Consider the following 19,460-nt stretch of genomic DNA (forward strand, 5'->3'; position numbering starts at 1 on the left):
ATGCACCGGTACAAGCATAATTTGATAATTTTAATTACACACTGCGAAGCCGGGGCGGATCGCTAGTATGACATACCTACTTATACCTAATCCGTATTACTGATACATACCTATTGATATTTGATATGTACCAAAGCATTATTACGAAATACTATAAACAAGCTATAAACTAGGTACTTTATTACAAGTTAGAGAATAATATTTTAATATTTCTACTTGAACAATATCGTATAACTAGACAACAATCAGTTTTAAATATTACCTTTTAACTCGCATAAAAAATTGTTTTTAAGTGACTCCAGAGTGTCAAAATCTGATATAAACGTACAATTATTTAGAATAGAGAAGATCCTACGCTCAATAAATAATGGAAACTTTATTGAATATTAATCTTACCAAATTATCACCTGCGCCGGCGCCTACGGAGGACGACAGTACGCTCGCTCACAGCAAGAAAAAAGCGGCAACTGAAGACCGCGAGTATCGCCGGCACCCGCCGCGGCGTGCCCGTGACCCACAGTTTTTTAACCCGCGCGTGCCCTTGCCGTTCACCCACGATAAACAACCCTTGCGTATTCATAAACCGTCCTTCGTCATGTCATTTGTTACTTAAAAAACTCGGTGTCTAACGATTTTTATTATTTAGTAATTGTACAAAAGAAATTTATCTCATCAAAAGCATGTAAATTTACTTACAGGAGACAACTTTTAAAGTAAACAATTCGCTTAACGTTTTTAATTAAATTCCTGACTCGGCTAAAAGCTTGAATTATTGCGTAAAAGAATATTCTTGCAGACTCCGAGTTCGCAGATTCGCTTTGCTTATAATTAATTGCCCAGTAGACACATTTTAAATTCTTAATTAAGCAATTCGTACTTTCGTCCGCCTATAAATTAGATCGAGCCGTTTCCATAGAGACTACTCATCCTTTAAAGCGGGCCGGGAGGGAGAGGGGGGCTTTACAAAAAATATAACTTAGGGTGAGTTAAAAAACCGTGGGGTGACTCAGCCGGCCGGTGCACCCCACGACGAGAAATCTACGATCAATATTAACTCTTTTTTTGAACGGAGAATCGTTGAATTTTAACTCATTTTAAGTAGCAAAGATTTGTAATATTCCGCGTCACGTGCAAAATTATATTGGACACACACGTTGCGTCCGCACTCCGGTCCGAGACCGATACTCACTATTTCACTGGAATAAACTCTATAAATCAACTTTTGGGATCCACATTCGACATCCAGCTTTTGTATATTAGTCAAGGTCGGTGCACATATGCGAGTGACATCTCAATTTCTAATAATATCTGTTGTAAAAAACCAACATAGGTCATTTATTGTGTATTTTAGCGATACAGCGATAAGCTTTAAAAGCTTCCATTTTCAACAGAGCTTTGCAAATTTCAAGAATAAAGTATTTGACCTAATTAAATTTATTGAATATTAATATTAAATTTAAATATTTACAAAATATATTGGTGGAAATATAAGTTGGCTATAAACTTTTAAACGTATTTAAATTTTTTCTAATTAAAAAAGTTATAAAGCCGGGTGTTACCTCGAAGTGGAATGAAAAAGCATTTGTTATTAAAAAAAAACTATTTATGACAGCGACCATTATCGTCCAATAAATCAGCTGCTCGCTCTTCTGTTTTCTATAATGATTCTATTATTATGGAAACGCGTTATGTAACTGTAACATTTTTTACGGTAAGCAAAACTATGGAGGAAGACTTTTTTTATTTTTACTTGTAATATTCACTTTTTATCGTTTTTCACCATTACTTTTGAATTGTTTTAAATTTTGTTGAATCCATGTCATGTAAGAAGTTATATAAAGTGAGATAACTTGGAATATGAGTTGAACTTAGGTATTATGTATCGTACATTCCTCGAACGTTGTTTTTCTGTAATAACTAATAAGGTTCTGTATATAACGTTTCAAACGTCTTGTTAAGTAACATAATTAAATGAAGCATATCGGTGATGTTTGTAAAAACATATTTCAGAATATATGTAGGTAGATACATATATACGTATATATACGTATAGATAGCGTTATATAAAGCATCATTTTCAAATGCCCTATAGAATACAATCATATTAGAATAGAATCATATTAACAAACCTGTTTGATAAATTTTTAAAGAATAGAAATACATACCTATACTAGATTTCCGCCCGCGGCTTCGCCCGCATTTGCAAAGGAAAACCCGCATAGTTCCCGTTCCCGTGGGATTTCCGGGATAAAAACTATCATATGTGTTAATCCAAATTACCCTCTATATGTGTGCTAAATTTCATTGTAATCGGTTCAGTAGTTTTTACGTGAAAGAGTAACAAACATCCATACATCCATACATCCATACAAACTTTCGCATTTATAATATTAGTAGGATATTAGTAGGATTTGATCATGAGGCGAGGACCGTTTTTTTTTCTATTCTCTAAAAATTTCTCGTTTATAAAGCATTTGAATGCTATAAAATTAAATATGAAATAAAGCCGTTTCCTTGATTGTGAGCTCTGATTCGTGCGTGTGGGTCGCGGCGCCCACTGCACGGGTTACAAATTGTGGGGTGAAAGGGGTAGTTTTTTCTAATCGACTTTCCTAACTGTAATAAACGATATTTATCTTTCTTAATTACAGTTTCACTCCGTTATTTGGTAACTTTGTTCATGTTTTGCTAGAACGGGTTATATTATTATCGAATTATAGACCTTTGTCACTAATGTACCTATCTACAGTTTGAGAGACTTTTTTGTTGAGGACTAATCTCGAAGGACGAAGGAATATATGAAAATAAAATATTCAAATATGATTGTGTGAAAAAAATATAATTCATATAAATATTTATTTGCTTTCTTTATTTACATTTATAATTATTACATTATTTACTGAGGTACTGCATTTACATAATATTTAATTAATTTAATTCTACTAACTATGGACCTAAGAGTCTACACGCCTACACTTTTTTTAATGAAATAGGTATATATATATTAATATCGTTTTTTGTTCAATATTACGATGAACCTAATGTGATTAACTTTTTGGTACAAGTGAATAGAAATGTGAGAGATAAAATAGTTCTATAGATTCATCTCACAGTCAGTGATCCGTGAATAATAGTCGTGATCACAATAGATGCTTATCTTCGAAAGATAAGTTTTACTACGACCTCGGACTATGAATAAAAAGCCTAATGACATGACTTCTACATATTATATTCAGATCAAATATACAAGAAGTACTTCATAACACGGATCATTTTGATCTTTTTAGTGACGAGATTTGTCTTAGCCACCTTCTGGTAGAAATTGTGCTGTGCAGTCTATATCTAAATATTTTCTTGGATCATCGAATGTACCACTTCAATGAATCTATTTAAGTGTGGTCATTGTTGCCAATAATGAATAAACTACAACAGTAAATTAATTTCTACGACCGATATGTACTTTAATATCGAATGTATTAGATAGTAAATGTTTGTCTTTTAAACTCGATTTTTTTAACCAAAAGTATCCTAGAATATAATAAATCCAGGAAAAATAGGTTTGAAACTAACATTTATAAGTATAAAACGTAAAATTTTAAAAGATTAATTAGCTAATCCGTTCTTTTTACTCTTTATTTTTATAAGCATTAACAAGCTATTATAATTTTTTACTTAGATGAACAATTACCTACTACTACTACCTACCTACTAAATACAAAATCAATGTAGGTATGTACCTACTTTTATATAAATTATTACTTTATGTTTAACGCATTAAACCAAACCTTTCTTCCTCAAAAAAATGGTATGTAAATATTGCTGACGACCATTACAAATTTTAAAAATGAAAAACGAGGGCAGTGATCCCACGTGGCGCATGCGTATAGACAACCCTTTTTACCCTTTCACTACCCAGAGAGTTTTTATAAGCCTTTTTGTAAAGGGTTGTGAGGGGTACCTGCACGAAAGGGTTGCGTTTTTTCTGTATGGACTTAATACGCTTTTTATGCGTACCCACGTTTTTTTCTATGGGTGACTAAAAGAGAGAACAATAGAAAGTGCATTGAACTCTTTAACAACACATCAGCTGATGCCATAATAGTGCACTTGTCCCATTGCACTATTGATTTTTACTATCGTTCAAGGTCGATTTATTGCAGCATCGAGGACCGTGGCAATGAATGGCTACTGTTCGGTAAAGCAATAAAAAAGAGTTATGTTTTGCGTTCTGTTTTGTTAAAAAGTTGTTTTGTTGCAAACGCAATTTTCGGTCTATTAGTCTTGTTTATTTCTGTGCTTTTTAGTTTTTACCTTGAATTGTAAGATTAATATTTGAGTTCGATGTGATGATGATGATGATATTATAAAATACGCTTGTTCTAATAGTATACCCGTTACTTGATTAAACTAGCGGAGAGTTAACAGCTAAGCGTTACTAAACCGGATGGTGTCGATTTTCACCAACGCAACACCGGTTCATTTTTTGGCAATCAGAGTAAAAAACTGTACAGTTTGCCAAATTCTAGTAACCCACATTGATCAAGGTGTTAAGGTTATCAAGTTGCAAGCCCGTTACCACACATTCAATCTTTTCAAACCTTTGTGAATTTCTTTTTTGTTGGAACTTGGAAGAGCATCCCTTTAGATGTTATGGGTTACCCGTTACGCGTTTAATGCTTATTATTGCTTTTATGTTTTACGCGCTATAACGAAGTTTATACACCTTGCTATACTTCACCACATGTTGGCTTAAACAAACATATCTACATTTTGGATGTCTACCGTCATTTAATATTTGAAACAAAATAACTGCATAGTTAGGTATGCATAATGCAAATTACATTCTTATGTTTCAATGAATAAATTATAATGAATTTTTATATGAATAACTACTATAATCAAGTATTCTGATTTAAGTAATAAAAAAGAATTTTCTCTTCATTCATCTATACAACCTATAGCCAACCTCTTACCTCATAGATACCTAGGTACATAAAGAGAATGAAAATTATTTTCATATGAAATCTAATAATGTAGATATTAAATGATAATAATTCTACGTAGGTATATGTTTTGCTGCTTACTTGGTAAAGTTCTTCAAATTATTTGCAATTTGAAGCCGACACGGATCTGATTTCGCAAAGATAGAGTTTCAATGGTAAGAGAGTATTTCTAAGAGTTCTTTTTAATTATAATCCGATATCAATAAAGTAGATGGACTCTCAGGTACCTTATTTATATTAGTAAGAATTTGAAAAGTTTTCATTCGACGGATTTCCATGACATACAAATATTTTCCATATTTGTTTTTTATTGAAAACATCGTTAGTTAAGTAACTACACTTATTTTTTTGTTGTTTTATTTATCAATTCTATTAACTCAAATAATAAAACAAAATTCCTAATAATAAGCGGTTCGCTCTAATTAGTAAGGTATCGCAGGTAGAGAAACATGATATACCTACCAATAGATTTTATCTGATGATTTTGTTTTCATTATACCTTAATGGTAAATTGAAAGCGCGCTGCAGAAGAGATCCAAACGAAGTGTAGGTACTCCATAATATTTTACAAGTTAGTAATATATACACCTATACAGTAGGTATACTACATTTAAGACAAAATTCATTGTTTGATCCAAGCATTTCTCTTTGTCGTAGCCATTTCATCACTTTCATGTAAGTTCACACATCGCAAAATAAAACCTAACAATTGTGAGGCTGGCAAAGGAAAATAAACTATTAAATACACTATAAAGTAGCCGCTCCTTTTGTTCGTATTGCGAAAACATCAGAGAAAGGATATTCAAGACGGATTAAACGCAAACATTGCTACTGACCAGTGTGTTGTTGGATCAAACAAGTAATGCATAGTGTAGGAAAACAAACACTTTGTCGGAACCTTTATAGGCGCGCCCATCGGTACGAGACACAGGCAAATATACTGTTTAGGTGACAATTACGTATTGTAGGAGCGAGCTACTGGGTAGTGATACGGATTAAAGGATTAGACATCCTGGCAAACAAGTTTGCGTGAAACTCCTTTCTTTTTTTCTTTTTTTTTGCAACAAAAACTGATTCAACACGATTATAAAACGATGTAGCCGACTAAAGCTACTGGAAAACCTAAAAGTACAAAAGTATTATACGGCAATGACTTGCTCTAAAACCCGAGTCTCATGTACGGCCTGAAGAGGTATTTTATATAAATATAAATATGGAATCGCGACAAGTTCTATGCACAATATTAATGATATTGTGCAGCTTCATCCCTTTGTGTGTATTATCAAATAGAGTCTGTTAAAGGAAGTTATAAATCCGATGAATAGAGGCTTTGATAAAAATATGATTTAGCGTATAAAATCAATAATCAAACGGCTGGGTGACAATGGCCGTCGGTTAACCGAATTCACTATCAAAATAAAGGATCCCGCGTGACGGAGCGCGGGCGGACTTTTTATTGCATTACTTCAAACTGAAGTAGTGGGACGAATTTGCGACATCACTCTAGCAATACTTTACAAAAAACGTCACAATAAGTTCATTAAAGTATTATATGTATGTACCTAATCACATATACATATTTAAATAGACGCCTGACGCACATTAAACAGTAGTTAAAATGAAATACATATAATGAAATAGGTATAACCCAAATTGAGTTATTTATCAATTATTTATCTAATAGACGTTTTTAAAAAGTATATTTTAAACACAATCCATCACATTAACCAATCAGAAACAATGAAAATATGCATAGGTGCATATTTTCATTGTTTCTTCTGATGAAACAATCTGAAGAAAACAATCTGAATCTGAAGAAACAATGAAAAATGAAAATATGCATAGGTGCATATTTTATATTTCATACAAAAGTGGTCAATTGCCAATATACAACCTTTAATGAATACTACATATAGGTACATAAAAATAAAAATGTTCAATATATAGGTAGGTACACAGAGCTTAACTTTGCAAAATATGTTATCCTAAAGCTCTATAGGTACCTATTTTAAATGCCTGGAGTACCGAAAAGACATCGATACTTTAAATCTACTGTTAAACTACTTTACTTACATATAATATTGAGGTTATTCTATATTATTATATACAGCATCTACTCTTTATCATATTGTTACAAAATCACCTACAATTTTTATGTCACCTACATTTTATAAGAAGGTACATATTACATACATAACACCTTCAACTCTTATAGAATTAATAGAGCGTAAAGATCGATTGTATGATGCAAAGTTACCTCTTGCGGAGATTAGAGCACACGTGCACTAAGAATGAACGACACAAAGCGAACCCAATGCTTTCACATATTTGCTTATCCCCAAGCCGAGTGACGCATATCGATGCCATTTGTCAAAATTTCTTAAGATTTTTTAGACGCAAGTGTTATGTAAGAATGCCGTGATTTGTAGAGTAATAATATATAATTTTAATTGATATTTATGATGCAAAGGGTTCGTCGAAAAAAATGATCAATTAAAGGATGCTAGTTATGTATTCATTTGTCTAATTGTGTAAGTTACAAGATTTTGATACCTTGCATTGTCGTCCAATTGATTGTGTTAATAGTGTTTGGTGGAAATCATGAGAAAAAATGAAAAGAACTTATCTAGAAATTAAGTTTTTTTATGAACGTGTAATCAAGGTGCGGGTAACTCTAACTGGATGGATCAGTGAAAGAAATGCCATCAGAATGCAAAGAAAAAATATTTTCTTATCCGTTATTGGTCGCGAGCAAAAAAGTCTTTCCGCTGCTTCCGCTTATCGATAGCTGAGAGCTTCCAGACTGGTGTGCCAGTGGCTAATATGTATCTATTGGATAAATACATTTAAAGATAACTAGTTAACTTGGAGACGGTTTTTCATCAAATGCGATTGAGGTTTTCTCGAAGACCGTGTTCTTGCTTATAATTAATTGCCTTTTGTTTTTCTATAAACAGACTTTATGAGCAAAAACTTAAGGTCTAATACAAATATGAAAGCATATACTATTGAGGAACAACAGTTATCTGATTTTGTTACTCAATTTGCATTTCTTTTAACATCGTTTGAACTGAATATGCCTCTACATAATATAATGACTTAACTTAACATAAATAGATACGATAAATAGAATCTGCTAAAAATCTTTATAATTCTTATTGATGCTGCTTGTTTAATTTAAGTGTATTATTGATGAGTTACATAATAGCTAATTAACTTTCGCATAAGATAACTTGTAGAAACGTATCCCACCTGTCACGAAGCAGGCGGACGCACTATAATCAATAGGCCCAAGCCGTTTCCGCCACCACACACAAAAACAAATGAATACTAACTTACAATAAAAAAGTAACAAAGAAAGTGTTCCAGGCCGCAGATTATGAGCACGTTCATTTATTAATTTATACGTAGCATCTTTATAAAAAACACAACCCCATAAAGATAAAAAACGTAGCGCGCGTCCCACAAAAGGGAAAGGGTGTCTCGGCTGACTCGCGTGCTGCACTTCGTTTTTTAACAATCTTCTGCGGTTTGTTTTTTCGGGTGCATTTCTGTTTTTTAACAACACAATACCGTTGTTAAGAAATATTTTTTGAAAGTGCCATATTGACGCGCGACGCCTCAGGCAGAAGGCGCGAGCAATTTTTTGTTGTTTCTTCGTATCAAATCTGTTCGGTATGGGTAAGTGGAACCCTTGCTTCGTCATGGATAGGCGTAGACGGCTTTTAGTGTCATATGGGTAGATGGTGACACGGCCTAAAACAATTATTATTACTTTAGGTTTAATGAAGATAGTATTAAGGTGCGTAGGACTTTTTCTCTTCTTTGTAATTCAATTTTAAATAAAATATTTATATTTGCATCAAGTTTTAATTCGATAGAATTAGAAATTGTAATTTATAGGAAATAAATTGCAAATCCCAATGTATCTTTTAGAGGCACGTGATTATCATTCATAGGGCGTTTAACGATTAAAAAACAATAGCGCCGATGGAACAACAGTCGTAATGTTAGAAATTCGTAAGTGTGCTATAAAACATGAGCCATGAAAATGCTATTAAATATTAAAAGTGGAGAAACGGAGAGCTTAACAAGAAATAAAACATCGTTATAAGAGGCATCGCGAAGAAGTCGCCCCCGGCCGGCGAGCTATCGGCGCGCCTCAGTTAATGCCTACTTATACCTTATTATATAGCGGAGTTTGCGTTGAGGAACAAAATTAATTGGTTAAAACTCCTCTCAGTATCCAGGGCGGGCCTCCCCCGTCTCCCCCTTAATTCCACGCTCCCTCCGTCACCCGAACCCCGGCAGCTCTTTGAACACAACCTACCTAAAGAAAAAAACAGAAAAGTATGAAGTTGCCTAGCACAGCGTTGTAACTTAATTAAAAATAATTTTATGAATTTTTATTAGTTGATGAAGTTGTTAGGATAAGAGGTTGCTTAGCTTCCAGAGGCTTTTTATATATTATCATTTATTTGTTTATTTAGTTGCAATATAAAATAGAACTGAAATATTTAAATTGTTATTAACGGTTTATCAAGTACATAAAGATTTTTCTTAAGTTTTCTTACTGAGTTCTTTATATTTTTTCAGTTAGTAAATCATATGAAACATTTATTGTTATACATTTTAAAGACTAATGAACTACTCACCCGAAGCCAGTTAAAAACAGATTAAGAGTCATTAAGTAATAAGGTTTGATGAAAAATAAAAAAGCTCACCAATTTGATTTCCATCTTACAACGCGAGAGCTTTTTTATACTAGGATTCGACATATTGAGAAGGTATCTGGTTGGTTGTTCATCGACAGTTCATATTTAGTATGCTAATTGATTGTATGTCTATCATAAGTCAATAATAAAAAATACTTATTATAATTTAGAAATGAAATAAAGCAATACTAAAATATTATTCATCATCCCCGAAATGTGTTTTAAAATTTATCTCAATATAATTTTGCATACAAATTAAATAGAACACGAAAAATAAAAAGTTAAACTTATTTCCGAGTTACAACGCTTGGAGTGTGCGTAGGTAACGAAGGGCGAAAGCAAAGGGTAGGTCGAGAGGCGCGGGGGCGCGGGGCGCGGGGCTCTTTGCCACTTCTCCAAATAAATTATAATTCGCCCGCTTTCGTACGATTTACATCTCCTACTGTTTAAAAAATATTCATTAGCGAAACATTTCGAAACAATACTTTTGTCGTGCGTTTCACAGGTTTTCATTATACTTACTTTAGGAGTAAATGTTATTTCACATAATATATTGTGTTTATGTGACATTAGGATGGTAGATTCTATATTGATATGTTTTGTGATTGAATTAAAATATGAGTTATTGCTAATATTGCCTACCTACATCAATAATTTAAGAAAACCAAATATTATTATCCAAATCTTCATTGACCAACAAGATTTTCTTGCAGTATATTTTTATTAGTATCTAGCGAGACGTCCTATATAAGCTTATAGTATTATAATATTTATATTTGTAATTGTTTGTAATCGAGCATACATTATTTTCTATTTCAAAAAAAAAATACAGTAAACAGTTAGTTCGTTATCCATATTTTCAGGGTTGCTGATTATTGTGACATATACACATATTCAGATAATATATTTATATTGGAATAATAATATTTTATTTAGCCTTTATGTTATAGTTTCAGTAGCTGTAGCTTCAATTAAATTTATATCTTCTTTTAGCATATTTTTTAATGTGAAGAATATTAGGTAGATGACTCAATATTATTTTTAACTTAGATAATGTGTTGCTCTAGCTAGAGAGCTTGTAAAGCGTATAGTAAAAGTTGTGACTACACTTACTTTTTAACATCAATCTTACTATTTTGTTAATCATAAACAGGTGTTTAAAACAAATTGGATCTACATACTGTATCTTGACTTGCTAATCGAGGTCTTAAATTCTAAAAAAAGATTTTGGTTGACATTGACAAATATCGGTCCATAAAGGCAAGACGAAACTTATTGAAACAAACGTAAAACGGACAAACATTAAACGCTGCAATGTTAGATATGTTATAGGTAGGTATTTTTACGGTTTTTAAGGTTGTAAACGTCTCTTCAGTGAAATAAGTTTCAATTTAAAAAAGTGACCCCTTGCACTAATAATATAAATAAACATTATTAGAATTAGTATGGTTGTACAATAAATAATATTATTCGTCCCATATATTTATAATGTGGCTATAATAAAAAGTTTTTAAACTCATTATCAAGAGGGTAAAGTGTCAATGAAAAACGTATTAAATAACAAACATCTCTTTATTTCTCATTATGTACTGGACATTCATAAAGAAATACATAAATTCATAGTAGGTACAATAACTATGTTACATTTATCATACTCTACGTTAATTTGTACAAGTAAATTAGTACTGATAGAATATAGGTTTTTCCTACAGTAAGACCTGCTTTGGTAATTTATTTTAATATGAGGTAGACAATGTTTGGTATACGGCAGTTTCATATAATATTTGTGAAAACTCTGATATCACACAATGTTCGTACGTTGGCTTGCTCTATGATGGCACAAAAACTTGAAAACTTTATTACTAAGCAATAAAAACAAACGCTATAATACAAACTCATTAAAAGAAAACAATAGCACATTTTAAAATATAATAGGAACTTAAAATCATTGCAAGTTGTCAACGATACGTTATCGTTATGCTCTACGATTCTTCGGAAACAAATTGGTAATATAAATCAGTCTCAGTGTAATATGTGACTTAATATGTAAATTAACGTACATTATTATAATTAACCTTCGTTATAAAATACGAGATCTCAATAGAGTTGAACTATAGAAAATATTTTAAGTATTTTGGCTATTTACCCTGACACAGTAATATTTCAAATGAGGTAGATGTTGGTACTGCATTAAGATTAAACTAACTACGATAATTATTAATATAAACATTGCAACATCGAATCAATACTAATCGAATTATTTATTTGTACACATTAAAATTTGTACCAATAATTTCTTTGGGAATCATACCTTACTTGTAACACTAGAAAGACCCTTACTTCTTCGATGCTTCTACACATCTTATGAAAAAATAAAATAATAATAATCAACAATCAATACATTATAATTTACATCAATGATAGAGTGCGCAAAAAGTCAAGAACAAACGCAATGTCTTAAAATAAATTAAAACGAAAATAATCACGCTATAACTAGTAGGAAACTAATACCCGTAAGAACAAATTGCAATATTTAATGCATTCATTATTAATTCCTAACACATACTACAACATGCCATATGCATCGCGAAAAAGAACTACATACATTCATATAATTACTTATATATACAGATTTATTTAAAATTAATCGTTAAATATTTTGCCGATCAATGGCATTAATCTTAATCGAAATTCAAGTTGAACATGGCATTTTTAAAACTTTACAATGAAACCCAGGAGAATATAATGTTAAGTCCATATATTATATTCTCCTATACCCTAACAACATCAAACTAAGATGTACGATAAAATTTAAGCGCTACATGAACGCTGTCATAGTTTTGATATTTACACATATATTATTCTCTATTAACAATTAATCGTTGAAAAGACGATTATAATACGAATAGTTAAGAATTTATGACCTATCAGATAAATAATAAATAATTTATAATAATAGCAATATTTACAGAAAAGCTCGCTGCGCTCGTCTCCTTCGCTACCGTCTCAGACTTACTCTTGACTGCCTCGATTTTATCGATAATTACCTACTTACAATTAAAAGCTCCATTGCATTCAGATAATTATCCCTTACGTACGTTACACAATATCAATTACATTACTATAGCTATTATTTTTTCTTTTATTGTCGAATTATAAAAACGAAAGTAAACTCAAAAAATTGTAGGTCTAATAGTTGAAGGAATTTTGTAAAATGTGATATAATAAGGGTGATTAGGAACCGGTTCGTTTGTCGCGAGGCGCGATGGATGAGGGCTCACACAATAGCTTCGTCTTTGTCGGCCGAGCGGAACTACCGGCCGAATCAATACTTATTAATCACCGATTGTTAACAAGCCTTTGTCGCTGAAATAATAAGGCAATGTCGCGACCTTCCTGTGCTGTTCTATTCCGGTTAACATTTCAATGATTGAGAGATATTTCTTGACCAGTATTATGTCAAGCATAACGATCTCATTTTTTCGCGTCAAGAACAAAAGGGTGCTAATAAATCAAAAAATCTTTTGTGCAATAAGGTTTTTCATATTTCTTCTAGGCTATAGAACAATGTAACAAAAACGATCTCGTTTTTGCATCCTTCGCTTTACGATTATGCAAATGGAACGACAATAAACTTCTAAACTGTAACACGGTTGAAAAAACATTGAACGATGGACATTGCGAATTTACTACCATAAAAAGAGAATAGCCGACTACCTAACCATCTACGTCAGTAGTCTTACCGAGAACATAAACAAAAGAAAAATAATAAAGATAAATGGGCGAACGTTACAATTTTTAAAGCGTTCAATTCTTTTGAAAATTATGTGATAACAATGGAGCCGCATTTTAGCAACGGAGGTAAAACATTGAGTAAGTGAGACAATATCAAAGTATTACATAGTCGGAGGCGCGGCTCTACGCGAAAGGAACTCGTATACCGGCTCAAGAGTGCGCGGCGCGAGGCCCAAACTGCGCGCCCACTACGCGGAGTGCACGCGTAAATCAGTCGGAGAGTCCGGCGTCGCCGGTCTTCTCGGAAGAGAAAGGTCTTCGGGTTCGGTCTGTTCTGGCCACTCGTCCCAACGCCAGTCCGCTGACAGAGCGGCCGGGGGACTGGGTGTTCCCGTGTCGCAACCGCCACTCGAACAGCGGTGTAGAGCAGCAGCTTGTCGCCGCCTGAATCTTGCACCACAACGACAGGCAAACGGAGCGTCCCCGTCGTGGACTAAAGCGTGCGCTTTCAGTTGATTTGAATCTGAAAAGCGTGCCGGGCAACGGGCGCATGCGTATGGACGTTCACCGGTGTGCACGCGCAGATGCCTGCGAAGATTCGCCACTTGGACGAAGTGGCGTGGACAGTGTGGACAACTATAAGGCTTTTCGCCAGTATGTAAACGTAGATGAGTTTTCAAATGATGATCGCGTGTAAAACGCTTGTGACATTCTCCGCATTCAAAGGGCTTTTCGCCGGTATGGGTGCGTTCATGATTTTGCAACACGTGCTTGTACCCAAACGAGCGAGAACAGACCTTGCAAGTGAATAGTTTATCTCGCGGTGGATCAGCTGCTCCGGGAGACGATCCCGATGACGGAGGTGAGGGTGGAGCGCTAGATGTCGTGTCATCAAGTTTAGGAGTTCTACGACGTTTGCGTGCTCGTTCTAGCTCTGGGGCGGGCGGAGGCAGCAAGGGTGCCGGGGGCGACGGCGGCCATGCCGCTAGGAGAGCGCCGGAGTAAAGCTCAGCCGGCAACCCCGCTACCAGCGCTGCGGCTCGGCTGGCCAGCAACCGCTCTGCTAGCATTGGCAGGGATTCTTCTCGCATGCTCGAAAGAGACCTTACCGACACACCTGAGAACAAAATAAAAAAAAATATATTAAAAAATGGTACTATTCTAAAATAAACTACGACTATGTCAAGGAATTTGTTTTACTTCCGATATGGGTAAAAGTCGACCTAAGCAAACGCATAACCGAACCTATCGATAGCACACTTATCAGCGAGAGAGGGCAAAAAAATAAGGCAAAAAGTGTAAGCCAGACGCTTCGGAGGAAACATTTGGTCGCAATCACCGCTGCAGGTCGCTTCCGCCCCGACCTGTTGCGCAAATTGCGACTTTTGAAACTAATTTCTTGAAACTTTCAGATATAAAAATAGTTCATCATTAAAATGAGAATGAAGAGTTTTAGTTTTTAGAGAGCCATTAAAATGAGATCCTTTTACTAATCTAAATAAATAAATAAAAAACTGTTATATTAAACAGCAATGACTGTATATTTAACACAACTTAAAACAGTGAGAGAGGGGAGGCGTCAGCGATCCACTCACTTTCATAATGGAATTAATTATTCCTCCAACAGCGGACTCCACCCGCGCTCCTCCCAAATTATATTCAAATATTAATTTCGACGAAGAAAAGCCTTTTGAGAGCACTTAATTAAAATTAGACAAAATCATAATTGAAAGTTCTCCTCGAGGCGTGAAGAGGACGGAGCGAAGGGAAGCGTCCTTACATTATCTACTTAGCCGTGGAATTAATTTTCTTCTGCTACGAATGGATCCTACGCGTTTCATAATTGAAATAGGCAAAATATTTTTCGTTGTGCCATTAATGAAAACGCCTGCTTGACAATTAATATAATTTTAATAGTCTCGGGGAAATTATAAAGCAAATTTTTACGTAGCTAAACGGTACCTATATGAAAAACATACAAACATACATAGGTACATAAATAAATTTCATTTGAATGAACATATGAAATTGTGAAAATTTGCATATAACATTTATGAGGATGAAAGTGAATGATGTAGACCTTTACAACATAATCGGCAAAACTAAATTACGCTTAAAAAAATATTACAGTAAAAATAGCGTTTTAAAGATGACTTAAGAGGGACCAAATTTAGATGTTGTGTGTACACAGTACAAGGTGAGTGTCGCGCGGTACACGTCCTCGGGCTTATCCCATAACTTTGTAATAAGTTTTTATCTTGCGGTTCGACACAAATAGTCTTTCGCGGTCGTGATTTGTTTAGAATATCAGATTAAACATTACATAGCGACTTTAGAACTAACGTTCTTGTTTTAGTAACTAAAAAAATCATTACTTTAGCATGTATCTTATAGCATATTGGTTTTGAGAAAAGTTGAATACATTAGAATGCAACTTACTTAAGTAAACTAAATACATAATGGCTACATAACGATCCATACTTTATCGACAATATTAGAATACTTATAAGTGGTTAACACTTACAAATATTAACGTATAAATCACTTACAAAAAAATGTAATAATTAAATACTCGTTAGTATAATAAAGTATTGATATAGGATTATAAAGATCAATAACAATATTGTACAACGTTCCCCGGCGGTTCGCAGCGCTGGTGATAAATTTACAAAGGTAGGTCGCACCCTTCCGAGCGTAGTTTTTTATGTGCTAAAGAGTTGTAATTATCCGCTCTTTATACGCCATAAATATTTGTCAATAACCCATGCTCAATACTTTTATGGAGTCGCCTGCGGACTGCCACTCCATAAGTCATTATTGCGCAAGGGTTCGGCTGATAACCGCTTCAATGACTTCCTTTTGTCACTAAATTGGTTTCGGCTACTTTTCATATAATAAGCTTTATAATATAGTGTGTCATGTTATCTACATATTTACATATTGAACATTATACGGGAAATTTTTGATAAAACGTATTAAGTAATAGATTTATAATATTTTTAAACTCATCACGCATGTCATAATTAAAACTAAGTTTCATATGAATTTGCTTCGGATACGAATTAGGTAATTCGTATTTTTATAAAAAAGTTATGATCAAAATATTCATCGTCCTTATAAGGTATTTATGAAAATAAACATTTTATTAAGATCTACAAGAAAAAATACTCATATAATGTTCAATGCTGGAATATATTTGCGGTTTCTAACTTGTAGGTAGGTAGGTACGTACAACTGCGTAACATTGCGATGTCCCAATTACTCGGACTCCCCAACTTTAATGAGATTAAATTGAATACTCAGGTAAGTAACGCATCGCTACAGATTACTGAATTCATACGGTTTCGGCTTTTTAGGGTTGAGCACCTATTTATTTGGCTTCAATAACCCTGATGTTGTTCTATTTGTTTTACTATTTTAATTGAATCAATAAAGTACATACTTTATTGATTTGTCACATACATATGTGACATACTGTGTTCACGTAACAAATTGGTTTGAAATAAAGCACACAATAATTAAATACTACTTTACTAACTAATTAAAAATTATCATAATATGTACTACTTAATTTAATATTATATTCTAAGGAAGCGATGGATGTATAACAATTATTTTATGTTGTAAAATACATTTCCTATCTTACAGTAGACTATTAATAAGAATCTATAAAATGTATCCATGAGAAGTAAATATAAATAATAAAATATTTGGACTCTTATTTATGTTTGACTTACCATTAAATTTGATCCACACAAACTAACAAGATCAACATACTGAATAATTATATTTGAATGAACAGTTATTAAATTGAACATTATCATTATTTAATTGAATAGATCTCAAAATGAAAGAAACTTTAAAAAGCGACACGTTTACATTACGCGACTTTCGTAGCCGCCGTCGTAGCAGTCGACTACGCGGCTACGACAGGCTACGGTTGACTGAATCTCGCCGAATGCAAATAAACCATGTGTGCGTGTCAGCACACCGCCCAATCGCGGCGCCCTTCACACGCATGCCAACCCGCTCACTTTCAAAACTTTTCTCCATATGATAGGAAACTAATTCTAAGATATAAAAACAATAAAAAAACACAAACCTCTGGAATTTTGCGATGATTGCAGCGATATGGCCATCTCACACCACCTTAACGAATTTCATTTATTTTCACCACAGCCGATTAACTTAATGTTCGTCAAACGTCCAATACGAAAGTAATGTACTAATGAGATAAAGCGATTAAAACGTTAACATGTTCAAGCACGTAGTCGCGACTCAGTTCGTTCTGTGATACAACCGTTCTCAGTGGGACCTACCACAACACTGGCGATGAGCGGCGAGCGTGCTGGCCGCCCCTCTGCGCGGTAAACACACCCCCACGCCCCTCCTTTATCCCCCCCGCACCCCGCACTCGCTGCACTCATGCACGCAATGCATTTTTATGGCCGCTACTACATTATGTTCCTTTGATACAACAGTTTTTTAGCCCCCGTAACGAGCAACACATAAGCACTTTTTTATGTTTACGAGCGGCTCCTGTGCGGGTCGGGCGGTGCTTTCTTTTACTGCAACTAATTTGAGAACTATTTTAGATTTACTATCTCCTACTTGCACACTTCTGTTTCTTTTGTAATATAACAAAGATGAACTTTCACTTATTGTAACAGTGTATATATACATTTTACTTATTTATTTTAAGAAATTTTACGCATATATTGATTTCTTCAAATTAAAAGTATTTTATAAAATGAGGAAGTACTTTAAACAGCATCTACATTTTATTTTATAACATTTGCAATCAAAATTTGTAAATGTAGAGTCCATATTGTGAAGGAACAATAAATATCTATGAATTTAATATTTTGGGGAAAGACACGAATTTTTTTAAAAGCAATTTATATATTTACAAGGATAGGTATAAAATAATGCTTAGATAATAAATTGACAAAATGATTATAAAAATGAAAGCGATACAATTAACAGACGGAAGGATGTACCCAGTTAAGATGTTTGCAAGATCAGCTGCTGATGTGTCTATGAAATTTGTAATAAGTACTTAGATGTAATACCTAGATAAATAACGTGTCCGGAATAGAACATTAACTAAATTTTACTAGGATACCACGAGAATAGGAAGCGAACTTTAAGTATTTTATAATAGAGTTTTTTCATAAAATTGGGTATATAATTAACACATGCTTCCTGATTCTTCATATTTAAATACAACATTTACTAAACGACATCTGTATTGTGCAACCTACTTGCCCTATTAATTTAGATAATGAAAAATCTTAAAAATAATTATCATTAAACGGGCATTACTAAATCCTTTTATTCTCCTAACGTTATGTAATTATTATATTAACGGTAATTATTGTTACAAATCATAAAATGGCATAGTTTAATGCTCTTAATTCAATTTTCATTATAAAACATCTTCTTTGTTTTTAAAATTTACACGAAAAAATAGAATCAGTCCCGTCAGAACAGAACATAGCAATATCATATGCAGATGTATGAAGGTAAAGTCCTTCAGGAGCCCCCGTGGTATTGACTCAAAGACAACACATAAAAAGGCATAAGTGTCGAGACAAGCGGCGTATCGCGTAAATTAAGCATTTTTATCGCGCGTGCTGTGGTTATTTTTACCGTTTTCACTATTTATTCCGTTTTTAGTAGCACGCGCCCCAACCAACGACGCTTTTTATCCCAAAGTAGACACGAGGAAGCACTGCATCGCCTGCTTGTCTAATAACTCTATTATTAGGGTATGTTCCTTGACATATGGTAGATAAAAGCTCTTCAATACAGATTATGTATTTATGTTCCTATACCGTATACTCTACCTTCGTGTTCAGTTTATTACAAATAACGAATTTTCAATTTGAAATACAAAGGAAATATCATAATAGAAGAGTACCTACAGTCCTACAGTAATAATGAGGTCGTAAGACTTGTAAGATAATTATCTGTATGTACCTAACTCAAATTTATTAAATACTAG

At 33.6% G+C, this 19,460-nt stretch overlaps 1 protein-coding gene across 1 annotated transcript; it reads right to left on the minus strand.

The window, feature by feature from the left end:
* Window positions 1-13,701: 13,701 nt before the first annotated feature.
* LOC123691954 (protein krueppel-like) lies at window positions 13,702-17,607 on the minus strand. Its single transcript, XM_045636550.1, has 2 exons — window positions 17,556-17,607; window positions 13,702-14,570 (listed from the first exon to the last, which is right to left on the minus strand). Exons 1-2 carry the CDS (start codon window positions 17,590-17,592, stop codon window positions 13,702-13,704), a joined length of 906 nt encoding a protein of 301 aa, XP_045492506.1. The 5' UTR covers window positions 17,593-17,607.
* Between the last annotated feature and the right edge of the window lie 1,853 nt (window positions 17,608-19,460).

This window comes from Colias croceus, chromosome 5, assembly GCF_905220415.1.
Source record: "Colias croceus chromosome 5, ilColCroc2.1".
NCBI classification, from domain to species: Eukaryota; Metazoa; Arthropoda; class Insecta; order Lepidoptera; family Pieridae; genus Colias; species Colias croceus.

Coding starts and splice junctions, on each gene's coding strand:
- LOC123691954 (XM_045636550.1), bottom strand. CDS start 17,592: ATGGCCATATCGCTGCAATCATCGCAAAATTCCAGAG. Junction 14,571..17,555: donor ATCATCGCAAAATTCCAGAG/GTTTGTGTTTTT, acceptor TTTTGTTCTCAG/GTGTGTCGGTAAGGTCTCTT.